Source organism: Talpa occidentalis, unplaced genomic scaffold (assembly GCF_014898055.3).
Source record: "Talpa occidentalis isolate TD23 unplaced genomic scaffold, MPIMG_talOcc4v2.1 talOcc4.10, whole genome shotgun sequence".
In the NCBI taxonomy this organism is placed as follows: domain Eukaryota; kingdom Metazoa; phylum Chordata; class Mammalia; order Eulipotyphla; family Talpidae; genus Talpa; species Talpa occidentalis.
In genome coordinates, this window is record NW_023600993.1 from 36719449 (window position 1) to 36736889 (window position 17441).

Here is a 17441-nt window from a genome sequence, read left to right on the forward strand (position 1 = left end):
GACCCCAGGTCTGGTCTTGGTCCAGCCACAAACAGTCCTTCCCACAGGACTCGCTCCTGGAGGAAGACTTCCCTGACACCCAGAGGATTCTCTCTGTCAAGTGATGTGGCTGAAGTGAAGGCACGAGCAGGGGAGAGACCACTTTTATTGCCTGTCTGGACAGATGCCCAGAGTGGGTGGGGCAGGAGGGGCTGGACCTGTTCCAAGACAATAAAGGTGCCTTCAGCGGATGTGGGCCATGTCACTGAGGAATGGCGTCTTCATGCAGCCGGTGCAGAGCTGGTCCATCCAGAGTGGTGCCTCGTGCTGCAGGGGTGTGCGCCGCGGGTAGAAGGTGAAGTCCACACGGTAGTTGAGCAGGCAGCTGAGGGAGGCCATGTAGACGTCGGAGAAGCGCACGAGACGCCTGGAGAAGTAGGTGGGGTTGTGGAAAGTGCGGAAGATGCTCCCAAACTGAGCGTTGAACAGGGCCTTGGTGATGCACCTGGGGAGGGAGACATGGGAGCTTAGGGAGGGCACAGGAGGGGGCTGGGCCTGGACTCCTGCCCTGGCCCCACTCTGCCCACCTTAGCTCCTGCCGCTCCTTTATCCAGGCAGCCAGCACCTGCCGAGACTCTGCATCCTGGTAGGTCTGGGGGGACAAAATGTACACTGGGTGTGGCTAGGTGGCAGACCCGGTCCCTCGCCAGATAGTCCAGCCACCCCCGCACCTGCATGCGCTCCAGCAGCCCTGTGAGCGCCTGCTGCCACGTCAGCGAGTGCATGTACTGCTCTGTGTTGATGATGCGGATCTCGCGCTCCAGCTCGGGGATGATGGCACCTGTGCGCCAGCCGTGCCGCAGCATGAGATCCTGGAGGGTGGGACGGTGGGAATTCTTCAGCGCTAGATGGGAGGTTGCCTCCTTCCTTTCTCCCCCTATGGCCCAGTCCTGCCCCCTTACCGCCAGATCACTGTAGAGGTGGTCTCCAAAGTAGAGCACACGGGGCCCACGCCATTCTGTCAGGCGCAGGAAATCAAACAGGTTTCCCTAGGGAGAGGAGAGAGGGAGAACGCTGAGCCAAGTATGCCAAGTTTCCATGGGGCTGCTAGACCCAGGCCTTGTTATCCATCAGTTCTCCCAAATTCCCAGAGGCAGCGAGGCCCCTCCAGCCGGATGCTGGGCTGCCCTTTCCCGTGGCCTCACTGCCTCCTCCAGGCTCTGGCCCTTATCACCTCCCCATCACACTCAGGAAGTGGGGGTTCTGCCCACTGAAGGAAGGTCTCCTGTAGGCCTGGCATGGTGCCCTGTGCTTCCCCTCCCTGTGGCCTCACCCCAGGCTAGGGATCGAGTCCAGTCTTTATGGGAAACAAATTAGAGCAGCAACCCCATGGCCCTGAAGTCCTTCCTGGCCTCCCCAGCCTGAGTCCAGAGGGACTCGGCAAACCAATGACAGACCTACTTTGAGATCATCTCTCCCTCCTGCTCCAAAACTGGAAAAAAGATGAGAACACTCAGTCAGGCTCAAATACAAGAGAGGGACACTCCCAGGGGAGAACAAATGGAGGGAACCCAGAGCAGGAAGCGCGGGACCCCACAGCCCAGAAGCGGGAATTGACACCAGCCAAATGGAGTGGCTAGAGCAGCTGTGCCCGCAAGAGCCCAGGCGAGGACAGCCAGGAGCTACAGGTGGTTGGGAAAGAGTTCACTATAAAACAGGCTCGAGTGGCGAGGCTGAGGAACGGGGAGTCCACCGAAGAGGGCAGCAACAGAAGGTGGAATGCTGAGAATACACCCTGAACCAAAAGAATCAACCTTGAGGGGCAGGTGCTGAGGCAGAGTAGAGTCTGAGGGTCGGTCCAACAACAGGAAATGGGAGCGAGCACAAAGAAAGAGGAGATTCAATGAGGGTCCTATACCCTATACCCTAATCCCACACAATGGGATTTCAGAACATCAGGCAGAAAAAAAAGCTACCAAGGAAGAGAAAGTCACATGTCGCCACAAAAGTGCATGACCTTCAGGCTTAGTGAAGATGCCGAAGGCGTTTCACTCAGAGTTGAGGGCTAAAAGCCCAGTTACAGAGAGCAGGGGACCAGCAGGGGTGGGAGGACAGCCTGCAGGTCCGGTATCTGCCCTGTGGCTCCCCACTATTCCCAGCCTCCAGAACTCCCACCCCTAAGAAACCCAGCTTAGGCAGGATTTCCACATTCCATTCAGGGCCAAATGCCTTAATCACCTCATGCTCATAGCCCTCCTGGCCCTCAGGACAAGGAACCCTGTCATGTAGCCAGTCAGGAAGAGGCTCTTCCTCAGAGGTCTGTGAGCTACTCCCGCCAGCTCAGCCCAGGGACCCCAACTAGGATTGTTAGGCTGCAGCAGAGTACTCAGCCCCAAGTAACAATGGTGCCATTGCTTAGTGAATTCTCAATTTAAGGGCTTCTGCTACAACCCTGTCACAGAGTAATGGAACTAGAATTCAAATGGAGGCAGACTGGCCAAGAGGCCTGCACCCTGGTAACTATTCTGGGGGCCCTTGCACCCAAGCCCACATGGTGAGGAAATGGACCCACAGCAGATGTGTGGGGGCTGCTCCGTGCCTAGACGGCTGTGTCACTTCCTCGCCCTCTCCACAGACTGGGCCTTTGCTAGGCCCTGTTTGTCCCTCCCCCCTGCTCCCTACCAGGTCTACTCCCACTTAAATGGCTCTCACCTGCCGATAGATCTTGCCCTTCTCCAGGCGGGTGATTCGGTCCCACTGGAGCGAGCCCTTCTCATCAAGTTTTCTGAAAGGTCTGTGGGGTGGAGATGAAGGGACTGATTTCCAGTCTGTGGCAAGATGGGCTACACCCTCCTCCGCACACCCATCTGCTCATGTGGGAGTGTGTCCACCCCAAGCATAAAGGGGTATCAGCAAAGGATGGGATGAAGCCTCAGCCCCAGCTCCCCAGCCCAACTGCCCATCAGGCCCATACTTGCGCCGGTCAGTGAAGAAGCTGGGCTTGTCAGCCTGGACGATAACCACATCAAAAAGTTGACGCCAGTCAGGACCCACCATGTGCCGCATTCCCTTGTCCCTGGGTAGAGGTGGGACAGGTAGCAGGTGGTCTGAGGGGAGCTCCAGGCCTGCCCACCCCCACCCAGGCCTCTGTGCTGCCCCCCCCGGGCCCCCTCGGCCTCCCCCCCACCCCCACAGTGGGGCAGGAACTTACACAAAACTGAAAGGACTATTGGTGATGAGAAATAGCTGTTTCCCATGGGCCACCAGGCGGCTCAGGACGGCAAATGTCTCCTCCCCTTTCAGGATGTACTTCTCTAAGGGCAAGAGGGATCTATGAGGACCAGCCCTCACCCTGCCAGGCAGGCCACAGCAGGGTTACTGTCCTCCCTTACCCATGTCCTGCTCAATCCACTGGTACATGAGGCCTTTCACGTGCACATCTCGAATGGCATCCTGGGGGTGGGGGTGTATGAAACAGTGCGGTGGGAAACCTTCCCCGCTACCCTGAGAGGCAGATCCAGTCTCCTCACCGTCACATCCTTATAGAGGTGTGCCTGGTCGAACTCCAGGCCATGGCCCAGGAAGTGGTCCACCACGCAGGACAGCAGCGCCATCTCAGGCAGCGAGAAGATGTCCATGAACTGCTTGATGGAGGGACCCTGGGGGAGGGGGTGGGGGTGACCATCGTAGTCACCCCTCCCTCCCCACCACCCCAGCCTAGGTGATCAAAAGCTCTGACTCTGCCTTGGGACACTGGCAGCGGGGTGTAGTTTGTGGGTCAGGGAGGGCCCGCTGGGGTGTAGGCCCAGGGAGTGAGCACCTACAGGGAGATCGCTCAGCTGGGCTGCCCTGGGCAGCGGCAGACAGAGCAAGTACCTTGCCGTAGAAGCCACTCATCTGATACAGCGGGATGTGCTGAGTGCCTCCATAGAGATCGATCACCTCATCATCCGGCACAGGCTGGAGGCCCCTGTGTGGACAGACCATCAGTTGAAAACAGTCCTGAGCCCAGGCCACAGAGCAGGGTCGGGGACAGTGGGGTGAGGCAGCACAGTGTGGACCTGGAGCAGCAGGCTGGGAAAAGTGCGGGCGGAGTCAGCACTGACCTGTAGGCTGTCCCCAGCTGCACGTAATGGAAAGCATCGATCTTCATCAGAAGGCTCTGGGGGCAGCAGGGAAGCAGAATGGGCAGTGAGGAGAGTTTGCCATTAGTCCTGAGCCAGCCTCCTCCAGCCCCCATGGTGAAGCCCCAACTGGGTGGTACGAAGGGAATTATGTATGTGCACAACCAAAGGAAGCTCGTTTTGAGGCCAGTGGGGTATACAGATGAGAACCTCCTGTAAGGCAAGGGGGCTGGTTAAAAGCAGCCCTATACACATCCAGTCAGGAGAGGCCGGAAAGAGTAATCACTCACCTTCTGAATGTCATAGTGGAGGCCACGGATGGCAAAGCTAGGGTTGTAGTCATACTTTCGAATCCCTTCTGGGTACTGTCGGGAGAAAAGCAGACCAGGCCTGAGCCAGAGGCACTGCTGGAACTGCTGGGTAGGCAGCCACCTCCCAGGTAAGCTCCACTACTCAGCCTGGGGTTAGGACTCCAGGGCTGGGACCCCTGCCCAGCTAGCCATACCTTGTAGTGCTCAATCAGGATGTCACGGGCAGCATTGAAGATCTCGGGGTGCAGTGCATCTGCGTACTGGGCCAGCGTGTAGTCATAGTCAAAGCCATAGACTTCAACATCGCGAAGGCTGATCTCATTGTTGGCATAGATGGCTGCTGGGTTCAGGAGACTGCAGACCTCAGGGGGCAGGAGGTCTAGAGGAAGGAGATGCAAGTTTGAGGAGGATGAAGATCACAGCAGCTGCAAATGGTTCCCAAGCACTTTCCAGGGGCCCGACCCTGGGAGTCTCCACTCAACCACACGAACGCAACACTACACATGGCCGAACTCCAGGCCAGCCCTCACCCCAAAGAAGTTACCTGTCCAGGGTTACGTGGCTGGGATAAGGCAGAGCTAGCAATGGGCAAAGAGCATGGCTGGAACTCTACCTGTGACCTGGGTTGTAAGCCCCTGCCTCCTCGAGGCTTTCATAAGCCCCACCAGACACACGCTAAGTTCTGATGGCCCTTTTCACCCACTGGAAGCTGGGGTTGGGGATTAGGAACATTACTGGGGTGGGGACTCTTGGGTAGCACTCCTGCTGCTCAGGCTGCCAGTTCCAAACACCTGCCCCAGCCCATGGAGTGAGGCCCCTCTAATTGGATTTCAGCTGCCTGCTACCCCACATAATGACATTTGCTGGCTCTAGCCAGGGAACATTGCTAATTATGACAGGTGGGACGTATGAAGTTGCCTCCTCAGTTGTCAGCCCAGTCTGGTCTCCTCTGACTGTCACGGTCACCACAGACAGGACATTCCCAGCGGGTGCAGTCGGCTGCGTGGCCCACGTTAAGCAGAATGGACTCTGGGGCCCCAAGGAGCCGGCTGAGGCTGAGGGGGCCCCCGGGCTCATCTGCCTTAATTTCCCCATCTGTGCAATCGGTGAGGTGAATGAGGAAAGGGCGTGGCTTTGTGGTGACAGACACTATACCAAGACCTCCCTCTACTGGCTATGACCTCGCCTCCTTTTGTTGGCCTTTAGTTTGCTTGTTTTTAAAGGCGGAGTGAAAAGTGTACCAGTTTACAGAATGCCAAGAGTCATATGGGGGGGCCTCGCTGGTGGCGCAAGGGGTTAAGACGCAGCACTATGAAAAAATGCTCAGCCACTGCAGCAAGAGTTCGATCCTGGCCAGGGAGGTGGCCCATATGGTGCAGCAGACCTCTCCTGCCTCGCCCACTGCTCCCCTCAGCAGCGTATTTCAGTCAGTCTGCCTGTTCTGCTCCCCACTCTGTCTCTGGTGAATCCTCTCACCCCCCGCATCTCAGCTCTTGTATGCATAAATAAATCTTTAAAATAAAAGTCACATGGAAGGTGCTATGTGAAGAACTTCCACCCTGCATTCTTGACTGTGAAGGATTAAAGAGCCATGTGCCTCAGCCGGCTCCTTGGGGCCCCAGAGTCCATTCTGCTTAACGTGGGCCACACAGCCGACTGCACCCGCTGGGAATGTCCCGTCTGTGGTGACAGTGACAGTCAGAGGAGACCAGACTGGGCTGAGGACCCAACTTCATACGTCCCACCTGTCATAATTAGTAATATTTCCTGGGCTAGAGCCAGGAAATATCATGAGCCACCACCTCCCTGTCCCTAACTTCCCTGCATCACTCCTGAAGCAGGAGTTTCAGGGAGACAGAGGGGTATAGGCAGGACTAGATATGCAAGGGGCACTGTGTTGCAGGAGCCCCAGGTGGTCTTATATTCCCTTGGCTAAAGCCCATCCACCCAAGCTTTAGGGCCTTCTATTTTAGTCACAACCCCTCAGACATGGAAGCAGAAGCCCTTGGCCATGCAGCAAGCCTGGCAGCTGCCTATGCTCAGAGGTGGACACTCACTTGCTCCCATGCTCCAGACATTCTCCTCAGAGGCCCCTTTAGAGCACAGGCTCTGCCCCTACCCCCTTTCCTTGGGAGCCAAATGCAGGGCATGGGTGGGAACAGGTGTGTCCGGTTCCTCTAGTGGCTGTAACACAGAGCAGCTGCTCCTGGAAACATGAGCGACCCAGACGATTTCGGCTTTCTAGAGAGGTGCTTCTGACATGTTCCTTATCGGTGTCACTAGGACTCTGGGCCTTGTCCTTCCCACGATCCTGAGTTCTTGGAGACCACATATGACTCTTGGGGCAGTATACACTAGGCCCCCAGGCTCTTTTTTTTTTTTTTAAAGATTTATTTATTTTTACAAGCACTGGGAGGCACGGGAGGGTGAGAGAATTCACCAGAGCCAGAGCGGGGAGCAGAGCAGGCAGAAGGACCAAAATACACTGCTGAGGGGAGCGGCAGGCGAGACAGGAGAGGTCTGCTGCACCATGTGGGAATCTCCCTGGCCGGCCGGGAATCGAACCGGCGCTGCAGAAGCTACAATCTCACAGTGCTGTGTTCAACCTGCTGCGCCACCAGGGAGGCCCCCCCAGGCTCATCTTATTCAATCCTCACTTCAGTCTTGTGAGGTAGCCACACTTACTACTCCATTGTCCAGAGGAACAATGGGTTTAGAGGGGTAAAGACACTTGCTCCAAATCATCCAGCAGTAGCCGCGGGATTGAGCTTTGAAATCTGGTCAGCCCACCTTTCTTAACACTCTGCCCCTCAGCCTAGTCTCCCAAAGACACCACACTGTCGCTGGGGGCAGGGGCTGGCCTGAAGCCTGGCTCCCTGGGAAAGTTTTGCCTACAGGCCTATCTCAACGCCCAGACTCTCTCCCCTAGAAAACTCAGTCGGAAGGGGACACAGCGATACAAGGCTGACTCATCCTGGCGCTCATCATGGCATCTTGGAAACGACCTTGCCCCTTTTACATCAAGATCTGGTGGGTCCTGAGTGGCAAAGCACAAAACAATCCGTGCCCCTCCCCCCAACCACAAAGCAGGCTTCTCAGGTTGCTCCACAGGGGGCCTTCTCCAGGCCCAGGCTAGTAATCTCCGTGAGCAGCACCCCAGGACTTGCCCCTCCATTGAGATTGGGGGCACCGGATAGAGGCCGTAAGTTTCAAACCCATCATTCCTCAGGTGACTGAACTTTTTTGCCTTCAGCTTCTCAAGAAGGGCGTACTGGCCACTAGGTCTCTACTCAGCTGCAGCGGAAGGCCCCTTTCACTCAGTTGGAATCTTTCTGAACAGGCCACTTTGTCTTATCAGACAATGAAAGCCATGTTACCTCTGGGGGCTCCTCCAGAAACTCTCCTGCCCCTTCTTGCCTAGCTACTGAGGTCCCAGGATTGTGTTTTTCATCTGAAGACATAAAGGATATGAGAGGGTGAGGCCCGCCAAGGGTCATCCAGCTGGTCAGGGACGGGGTCAGACCCAAACCACAGCTGTCTGGCAGAGGCAGGGCCCCAGACACGAACCCACAGGTGTCAGTGCCCCAGGCTGCGCTCTGGAGAGGCCATCAGCCCATTTTGCAGAGGAAGAGGACAAGAGGCAGTTAAGGGCCCTGGCTAAGCATGCAACAGCCCTTCAGGATTCCAGGGGCTGGGGTCACTTGGTCTCCTTTCTCCAAAACCGTCACCTCGGGGACTAAGAGTGACTCGACCTCCAGAGGGTAATCTGGAGGCATCTGAAAAGTCCAGTCGCAGTCAGCTTAGCTCGAGTAGAACCCAGGCGCCAGGTTTGGCCACCGCCGCAGGCGGGCTTTGTCTCCGGTCCTCCCGCCCCAGCTAAAGGTCCCCAGGAGAACAAGGGGTTGGGGGCGTTTCCGCCGAGGCCTCACGGCGGGCGGGACCCAGAGGAAAGGAGGCGGGGGCGCTCGCATTCCCTTAGCCGCTTCAGGAACCCGCAGCGCCTGCAGACGCGGCCGCGGAGCAAAACTCCCGCCCACCCTCCGTCGGGAGCCGGGGCATCCCCAGAGGCCCTGGACGACCCCCGGGCCCAGGCAAGCCCTGTCCCGGCGCTTTCCCCGGAGAGCGGCGCCCCAGACGCCTCGCGAGCGGTGCCCGCGCGTTCCGTCGGTCCCTTCGTCGCCCCGGCACGCGTCTGCCTCGAAGCGGGGCACACCCCCGCGGCGCTCGCCCCACTTCGGCTCACCCACCGTGCACCAGTCTCCGCATGTCCTGGTAGCGAGCCCACAGGTGCGCGCTGGGCTCGGCGCCGCCAGCGGACGCCGGGGAGGGCGCCGAGCGGGGAGCGCCCGGGCAGTGGACGCCGGGACCCGGGGGGCCGCAGCCAGGGCAGGAGGGTGAGGACGAGGCGGCTCGCGGCCCTCCGTGGCCTCCGCACGGCAACCAGCGCCGAGCGGCCGCCCGCAAGCCCGCACCCGCCATGCCCGCCGCGCGCTGCCCCTGCAGCCCTCGGCCCGCCGGCCCGCCAGGCGCCCTCCGACTGCGCGCCCGCCACGGTGGCCGCGTGCCCCTCACCGCAGCGGGCCAATGGGCGCGGCGCGAGCAGCCCGCCCGCCAATGGGCGCGCCCCTCGGCCCGGGGGCGGGAGGTCCCGGGACGGGGCGGGGCGGGCCCCTTCCCCCGTCCCCGGCGCGCTCGAGGGAGGACTCGGCGCCCCCCTCCGGTCGCCTCCGCGGCGATGGCGGCTCTTACCGTTTCCCTCCCGGGAGGTCGAAGGGCCTCGGAGCGGCCGCGGCCGCGAGGCTCCGGACGGCCGGGGCGCGGGGAGGAGAGCGCCGCAGGGTGGCGGGGCCACCCCGACCCCGGGGTCGTCTCCGCTCCCGCCCCTTCCTCCGCCTTGGCCAGGCCCTTGCCCCTCCCCCGTTCTCTGCGGGGTCCAGCCCCCCCCCACCCCCGTCCTGACCGCCCGCTGCCCGCGGAGCAGAGCCCGGTCCGCTCCACTCGCTGAGCGAGTAATTCGGGCCCTTCCCGCGCGTTCCCCGGCGCCCGCCCCACCCTGAGACCCCGACACTCCGGGCGGCCGACTTCCGCTGAGGCAGCCCCCGCCCGCCCCCTCACACAGGTGATCCCAGTTAGCTCGGCGGGACGGGGAAGACCTCGCACAGGTGATCCCTCTTAACTCGCGCGGGGCGGCGGGCCCTGCGTGTTAAGGCCCCGGGGTCACTGCGCCTGCCGGGGTCTGCCTCGGTAAGTGGCCGCGCCCACCCGCCCCACTCCCCGCGCAGACCCCCTGAGAGGCCGCCGTCCCTTCTAGGAAAGACGCCAGACTTTGCAACGGAAACTCCTTCCTACTCGGAACCACTCTTCATCTGCGTTTCTTCTACTCAGACCCTTTTTGAGTCTGTCCGTTTACCAGCCCGTGCACTGGGTCCTGAGGAGGTCGACCCTGCACCGCGGGCCCTGTCGATGGGAAGCTGGGCCCCCACGGGGATGCACTGGGCTTAGGGATGGAGGTACATTCACTGCACCTGGGCTGAAGGCCTACCGTGTACCCGAGCCTGGGCCAGGTGCTGGTGCAGGATGGAGGCTGAAGGGTGGGCCCCGTGTATAGGGGGGGTGGATGGGGTAGGAAGGAGAAGTATTGTGCACCCCAGAGCCTCAGTGACGGTTGACATTGGGGCGCTAGCGACACTTAGGCAAGACTCTTCTGGGTGGAAGTTGGGCACTCTGCGAATTCTGGTCCTCAGAGCCACGAGTAGAAATGAGAATGAAGCCAGGCAGGTGCGCGCTGGATGGGGTTGGGCCAGAAGGCAGGTTGCCCAGATGGCTGCTCTGACCCGGCTCGGGCAAACCTCGCTACAGACCCTCCAGGATCCTGCGTGCTTTTTCTCTTCTCTAGCTTGGTTGTGTACATGTGTTCACATTAGCATACTCTTGGCTTTAAGTTTTTCATTTGGCTTTTTTGGATTGTGTAATAGTGATGTACCTTTTCAAGGCTGTTCCCCTGTTTTTTTTAGGTATGAGGTGACAACTCCTTACAGACATCTTCAGCAATCAGGGCAACTCAGAGGGTGAAATCCTTGGAGTCAGTATGCTGCTTAATTTCTTAACTTCGCAGGTCCCAGTCTATAAAAAGAGATCATAAAAATGAAGGCGGGCCTCCCTGGTGGCACAAGGGGTTAAGACGCAACCTATGAAGCAACCAGCAGCCCCAGCTGGGAACAACCCACATGGCCCAGCAGACCTCTCCTGTCTCACCGGCTGCTCCCCTCAGCAGTGTGTTTCAGTCAGTCTGCCTGTTCTGCTCCCCGGCTCTGTCTCTGGTGAATCCTCTCACCCCCATGCCTCTGGCCTGTACCCCAACTCTTGTATGTATAAATAAATCTTTAAAAATCAAGGCAAGGTTCTTAGGTTGAGGAAAACCTAAAAAGTTAGGACACAATAGATCATTATCATCATCATTATTATAGCTTCTGTTAATTGATTAGTTGCTCTGCTGAAAGCAATATTAAGTGCTTTTTGGGCGTTATCTCACTAAATCCTCACACTCCCCCCCCAAAAGTCTCCATTTTGTGAAATAGGGAATTGAAGCACAGACCACACAGCAACCTGTGGGGAGCAGGGATGTGGTTTGACGACAGAGCGGAGCCCAAGCACTTTATCCTCCCCTTCTGCGGTATTGTAAGATGATGCATAAAAAGCACCTACAAGTCTCTGTACGTGGCCCATACTGGGACGGTTTTTATTAATTTTAGGGTTGTTTGTCACAAATACTTGTTTCGACTTTTGTTGCGGTAATGATAAAGCTCAGCTTTCAGCAATGCCAAATGCCTATCAAATTCAGTTATTTTCAGAAACGCCGCCATTCACGACCCCGGAGTAGAGACAATGCACTCACGTTCCGTCCACCAGAGGGTCGCTGTTTCCATCAGACCTTTAGGAAAAAGATGGCGGTGGCAGTGGAAAGGGCGCGGCGCACAACTCCGGCCCTCGGCTGCTGCCCGGAGGCGGGGGTCTGGGGAGCCCGGGCAGGACGGTGGCCACGTGGAGGCCCCGCCTCCGGGGGCCGCGCCGCCTCCAGGGCCCAGACGCCTGCGCCGGCTCCCGGGCGGGGCTGGCGGGGCTGGCGGAGCACGCGCACTCCGCCGCGCCCCGATTGGTGCAGCCGCCGGGGCGCTCCCCACGCTCCACCCGCCCGGCGGAGGCGCAGGCCCGGGGTCCCGCGGCGCCCCTGCTGCCCAACGCGGCAGGGACCGGCATTACCCAGGCTCGCCAGTCTAGGGGCTGTGGCAACTCCCGCCGCCCCTCTTACACCGCGCCCCTTCTCCACGAGCATGTTTTCCAGGGCCCAGGTGAGGCGGGTTCTGCAGCGGGTGCCCGGGAAGCAGCGACTTGGCGTCTACAGGTTCCTGCCCTTCTTCTTTGTCCTGGGAGGAATGATGGAGTGGATCATGATTAAAGTGCGCGTGGGCCAGGAGACCTTCTGTAAGTGAGGGTGTGCGTGTGTGAGGGTGCAGCGGTCTCCGTTTCTTTTCAGGAAGGCCTGAGGCGGGGAGGGACCCAATTCTCTGTGGGCTATTTTTTTACGATCCAGGACAGCTCAGCCCAGCCCAGCGCTGCTTTTACTTTGGTCAGAAGGGCAAGTGCAGTTCCATTTCACTGAAACGCTTGCTCCCTGCTCTCCTGTAAATGGGGCGACATATAGGCACATTGGTGCTCAACCTGAAACCTTTGCACTTAGAAGGGCACGTGACCCCATTTAGGGTGACCTCCATTGGTGCAGCCCTGCGTCTTGCCTCTGACAGTGGTTTCGCCTACGGAACAGAGCATAGAAGTGGGTGGGGTCCTAAGGATTCATGTACACTTCTGCTAACCGGACAGTAGTCTGAATTTTTTCTTTAAGATTTGTTTATGGGGCCTCCCCGGTGGCGCAGCGGTTGAGCGCTGGGTTGCGAAGCTGCCCGCAGCCTCTGCGGCGCCGGTTCGATCCCCGGCTGCTCCCCGGCCACCGGAGGAGGGTCCCGCATGGCGCGCAGACCTCCCCTGCCGCCCGCTGCTCCCCTCAGCAGTGTGCTTCGGTCCTTCTGCCTGCTCTGCTCCCCGCTCTGGCTCTGGTGAATTCTCTCACCCTCCCGCGCTTCTGACTGTACCCAGTGAATGTATAAACAAACAAATAAATAAATAATACATGCCTTTAAAAAAAAAAAGATTTATTTATGTATACAAGAGCTGGGGTGTAAGCCGGAGGTGCGGGGGTGTTGAGAATATTCACCAGAGATTGGGGAGCAGAACAGGCAGATGTACTGAAATACACTGCTGAGGGTAGTAGCCAAGACAGGAGAGGTCTGCAGCGCCATGTGGGTTGCTCCCTGGCCAGCGGGGGATCGAACTCGTGCCACCTGTGGCTGGAGAGAGGTTGATAGCACTGTCTAACCCCTGCGCCACCAGGAGGCCCAGTATTCTGGATTCTTAAGTCCAAACCCTATAGGGAACTTGGTCTGCTTGGCGTAGCTTATTACCACTGTCTTTACAGGGCAGTCATTAGCAGCAGAACCCAGCACTGTGAAGTTTGGCATTACTTTGTGAGGAGCAGCTCAGTATAGGCTAGTTCCTCTTCTTCTAGGAAGACTTCCCAACCCCTAGCTCCTTTCTGCTTTGTCCTTCTGAAACAGGTATAACTGAGGGTGGAATTGCCAACCCTCATTAAAAAAGTTGTTAGTACTTTCTAAACTATTTAGCTCTGTTCATCCATTCATTCATCACTATTTAGTAAGCACTAATAGAGGATATAAGAAGCAAGGCAAGGGAGCCTCAACACCAAAAGAGCTCTAATGGGATAATGGGAGGAGAGTCATAAAGACAATTCCTATGTGTGGTCATGTTCTGAAAGGAAAGTGTATGTGGGGAGGGGGGCGGGCAGGAAAAAAAGCAAAGGAATTTGTGTTGGAATGCCTTGGTTGGACTAGCTGGTACAGACTTCCAGGAGAAATTGTGTCACATAGGACCTGAGATTGAGTAGGTGTCAGCCAAATGAAACGTTTACAACATACCCTAGTGGTAAGGGCAGACAAGGTGTGAAATCATGTTTGAGGGACTGAAGCAAGTAAGCAGAGGGAGAGGTAAAGTGGTTAGAAAGGTACCTGGGCAGGACCACAAAAGGACTGGAGAACCAAGAATGTATTTCAGAGGATTGAAGGGTTTTAAGTGCCAGTGAATTAACATGTGGAGAATGGCAGGAACTAAGCCTGTGTGACTGTCCAGATTTGAGATGGTGGCATGGCCTAGGGTGGGGACATCAAAGATGCCAAGAAGGCAGAGAGGGACACTCCAGAGGTAGTACTAATAGAGCTTGGTGTTTGGACTTAGGAGTGAGTAGAGGCTCTGGTAGCACAGCTGAGGCAGGGGGAACAAGCAGATTGTGATGAAAGAGTCAAGCCCCAGGGTGGCTGAGAGCAGCAAGGAGGGAAATCAGGAGGGTTATCACAGAAGATAGCAGGTTTGTAAGTTTGACTCTGAAGGAAAAATAAGCCCTCCATCTCCCCACTTGAAGATAATGTTGATACTAATCAGCGAAGGTGGGGTGACAAGAGGCTGGAGATACCGTAGACCTTGAGAAGGTGGGAATTCATGAAGAATTCTTTACTGTTGATGCTTTTCTGTGAAGAATAGTTCATGTCCATCTGTGGTTGGGTGAGCAGTCAGGGTGATGACTGAAGAAACCAGACATAGGTAGATGCATCAGTTGACCCTGCAGTGCAAAGCAGGCAGGGTGAGGCATGAAGGAAGGTGGATTACTCCTTGGGGTTTTGTCAAGACGCTGATATTGACAGGAGAGGCAACTTCAGCTGGTTTGGGCAGAAAGAACAAGAAGGAGCTGGAGGGAATTCAGGTTCCAAAGATATGGGGAAATTGGAGGAGGTCCAAGGACAGGAGGGTTAGGAAGGTAGTAGAAGATGTGGTCAGAGCAGAATGTTATACTTTCAGAGGGCAGAATAGGAATTGTGGGGGGGAAAGGGAAGTGAGGGAGATCTTAAAACATTGCCAAGATGCATGGTAGGACATGATCCTATCTTTGAAGACAGCAATTCTTACCCTGCTGTTGAAGTTCCGAACTCTTAACACAGTCCTCATTTAACTTTTGTTTTAAATTAAGTTTATTTTGGTATTGAGTTGAACATTAATGTTTAGATTCAGAAATAGGCGACAGATTATTGGTTACATTACTCAGATCTATTTTTCTCTTAAGATTATTTTTTTGTTTGATACAGATGATGTCTACCGTAGAAAAGCCTCAGAGAGACAATATCAGAAAAGGCTGGAAGATGCATCAGAGACTGAACTTCAGCAGTCAATAAAGTAACTATTAAATTTTACTACTGGTTTCAACTCCATTAAGAATGTACTTTACAGATTTCTTGTTCTTATACACAACTGCCTTTACAAAGAATTTTTCAGTTTTTCTCTCTGCTTGAATACTTCCCAAGTTATTTGTGGACAGCACTTGAGTGAAAATTATTTCCTCCTAGAACACATCTGCCCAATGAAACTAGTCTGTGAAATATAGTTTAACAAATTGAAGGATCAATCAGTTGCTTTTCAGTGCAGTTTCAATTGTTTGTGAACTTCTTTGTTTTTAGGCCACAAATGATACCTGATCCACTTTTTTGCAGAATTCAGATTTAATGGTGACATAAAAGATCTTTACTACAAGACAATTTAAATCAGGATAATTATGCTAATTACACATCTGCCAGCTACTAAGTTGTAAACATTTTGTTAGGGTGGTGGGAGTTTCTGACTGACCACACATTACTTACGTTAAGTGCTCTTGTGAACAAAATTAACTCTTCCCTTGCCTGGCTCCAGTAACATACAAGGGCTGGACCTCCATGAGGACTAGGGGACATCAGGCTTCATACCGCTCTGTGATGATGTTGCTTTCATCTTGCTGCTAAAGATAAAAATACTGCTCCTTCCATAAGAAAGTGAACTTTACAGCGTACAGCAATCAGCTAAATCAGAGGCTCAGCTACTGGAGAGATTTTACAATTTGACCCAAAATAACTTTGGGACACTTGGTAGAAAAAGAAAAGGCATCTTTCCATGTTTACATTAACCATATCCAACATCATTTCAAACAAGAAGGTATCTATATTAAAGAAGACTACACTTCAAAATAGTTTCTAACTATTGCTCACGAATAAAGCAAAAGGTACTTAAGGCCACAAGTTATCCTCAAGTTAATGGTCTCTTCCTAAAATTTTCTAGGAATATTTTTCTAAGTCCATTTATTTTAGAACCCTTACAGTCTAAATAAAGACCTACTGATGAGTATTCACATCTCATTAAAGCAAACTCTACAGCCATCACAGAGAGATGACTTGAGTTTGAAGACCAGAGATGGCTAACAGCACTTGTGTCACTTAAAAGAGTTCCTGGTAAACCTAACTTCACAGGCAAAATTTTAGTGATTAGATGGCTACAGAAGAAACTAAAATTGTATGAGTCTCAATTATATGGCCTTATTCCATGTTTTCCTTCAAGTTTTACAAATACTTGATACAGAAAATATGTAACACACCTTTTACAAAAAATAGTAGTGAACACTAAAAAACCATCAGGAAATCTGTGTCTGCTGTGGGTTCCTTCCCTAGCCTACCTTGCTGCCTCCACTGAGGAGAATCACTATCCTAAATTTTGTGTCAATTCTTCCCGAGTTTTTTCCTTTTTGGTTAAAAAAAAAACAACATTTGAATCCTTATTTATTGAAGGGCAATCTTTGAAGATGATGGGCCAATGCCCGATTTTATGCAAGCAGAATACCAAAGAGATTGTATTAAAATGGAAGACACTTACAGAGCATGTTAGTATGGATGACAGAGTAAGAAATTCATCTAAGGTGCAGGCTTTTAAACTTTGCTTCCACAATCGCAGCCTCTGCAGCACAAGTTCCATCCCCGGCCGGCTAGGAAACAACCCACATGGTGCAGCAGACCTCTCCTGTCTCACCTGCTGCTCCCCTCAGCAGTGTGTTTCAGTCAGTCTGCCTGTTCTGTTCCCCACTCTGTCTCTGGTGAATCCTCTCACCTCATCTCTGCCTGTACCCCAGCTCTTGTATGCACAAATAAATAAATCTTTAAAAAAAAAAAAACAACTTTGCTTCCAAAAGAAATTTTTTTTTTTTTTGAAGATTTATGCATACAAGAACTAAAGTGTAAGCCAGAGGTGTGGGGAGTGAGAGGATGCACCACAGACAATGGGGAGCAGAACAGGCGATCTACTGAAAAACCCTGCTGAGGGGAGCAGCGGGTGAGACAGGAGAGGTCTGTGCACCATTTGGGTCAGCTCCCTGGCTGGGGATGGGGATGGAACTGATGTTGCAGTAGCTGGTGATACCTTGATAGTGCTGAGGCTCTAACCCCTGCACCACCAGGGAGGCCCCAGCCTCAAAATTTTTTTTAATCTATTAAAGAATATGACTGCCTTAATCAGATATTTGGACTACTAAAGGGAACTTAATTGAAAGTGAAAAGAACTGTAATCATTTTATATGCTGCTTACAGACTACAGTGCACCTTAGTGTGGCAAGATAAGGCAAAAAAATTAATAACCCAAAATTTAAACACACCACAGTATATACTCTAGAATGACAAAAATATAATTAGCATCAATTGCTAGAAATCCACACTGTAGTGCTGGGGAAAGACTGTGGACTTTGGAGCTTCATGTTTATCATCTGAACCAATACAGAAAGTACCTAAATTAAGCACATAGGTAACTGAGGACTGCTATCTTGTTCATCGAGCAGTCTGATTTGGAAGTCTTACCTAATTTTATTTTTTAAAATAAATTTTATTTTATTTTTTATTTATACAATAGCTGGGGTACAGGCCAGAGGTGCGGGAGGGTGAGAGGATTCACCAGAGACAGAGTGGGGAGCAGAACAAACAAACAGACCGAAAGCACTGCTGAGGGGAGCAGTGGGCGTGACAGGAGAGTTCTGCCACACCATGTGGGAATCTTCCTGGCC

General features: G+C 54.2%; 3 protein-coding genes across 5 annotated transcripts in view; 2 read left to right on the plus strand and 1 right to left on the minus strand.

The window, feature by feature from the left end:
* STAB1 (stabilin 1) overlaps nt 1-409 on the plus strand; it is a 28063-nt gene extending 27654 nt beyond the window's left edge. For both annotated transcript variants that reach the window (XM_037530360.2, XM_037530369.2), the window contains exon 70: nt 48-409. In XM_037530360.2, the coding sequence (XP_037386257.1) occupies nt 48-104 (57 nt within the window). In that variant the 3' untranslated portion in view covers nt 105-409. The remainder of the gene's footprint in view (nt 1-47) is intronic.
* NT5DC2 (5'-nucleotidase domain containing 2) lies at nt 128-9207 on the minus strand. 2 transcript variants are annotated; one of them, XM_037530392.2, is made up of 14 exons: nt 9164-9207; nt 4609-4793; nt 4394-4468; nt 4086-4141; nt 3856-3949; nt 3510-3638; nt 3372-3432; nt 3191-3293; nt 2954-3055; nt 2692-2773; nt 942-1028; nt 711-851; nt 567-631; nt 128-484 (listed from the first exon to the last, which is right to left on the minus strand). In XM_037530392.2, exons 4-14 carry the CDS (start codon nt 4130-4132, stop codon nt 223-225), a joined length of 1173 nt encoding a protein of 390 aa, XP_037386289.1. In that variant the 5' UTR covers nt 4133-4141; nt 4394-4468; nt 4609-4793; nt 9164-9207; the 3' UTR covers nt 128-222. The 2 variants fall into 2 exon arrangements, with proteins under 2 accessions (XP_037386289.1, XP_037386285.1); XM_037530388.2 differs by lacking the exon at nt 9164-9207 and adding an exon at nt 8662-9000.
* A 2401-nt stretch (nt 9208-11608) lies between these two features.
* Nucleotides 11609-16388, plus strand: LOC119261180 (ubiquinol-cytochrome-c reductase complex assembly factor 5). The gene is made up of 2 exons (XM_037530403.2): nt 11609-11896; nt 14680-16388. Exons 1-2 carry the CDS (start codon nt 11746-11748, stop codon nt 14769-14771), a joined length of 243 nt encoding a protein of 80 aa, XP_037386300.1. The 5' UTR covers nt 11609-11745; the 3' UTR covers nt 14772-16388.
* Nucleotides 16389-17441: the final 1053 nt, after the last annotated feature.

Coding starts and splice junctions, on each gene's coding strand:
- NT5DC2 (XM_037530388.2), bottom strand. CDS start 8,893: ATGGCGGGTGCGGGCTTGCGGGCGGCCGCTCGGCGCTGGTTGCCGTGC. Junction 3,639..3,855: donor TGAGTGGCTTCTACGGCAAG/GTACTTGCTCTG, acceptor CCCCTCCCCCAG/GGTCCCTCCATCAAGCAGTT. Junction 2,774..2,953: donor TTCTTCACTGACCGGCGCAA/GTATGGGCCTGA, acceptor TCCACCCCACAG/ACCTTTCAGAAAACTTGATG.
- LOC119261180 (XM_037530403.2), top strand. CDS start 11,746: ATGTTTTCCAGGGCCCAGGTGAGGCGGGTTCTGCAGCGGGTGCCCGGG. Junction 11,897..14,679: donor CGTGGGCCAGGAGACCTTCT/GTAAGTGAGGGT, acceptor TGTTTGATACAG/ATGATGTCTACCGTAGAAAA.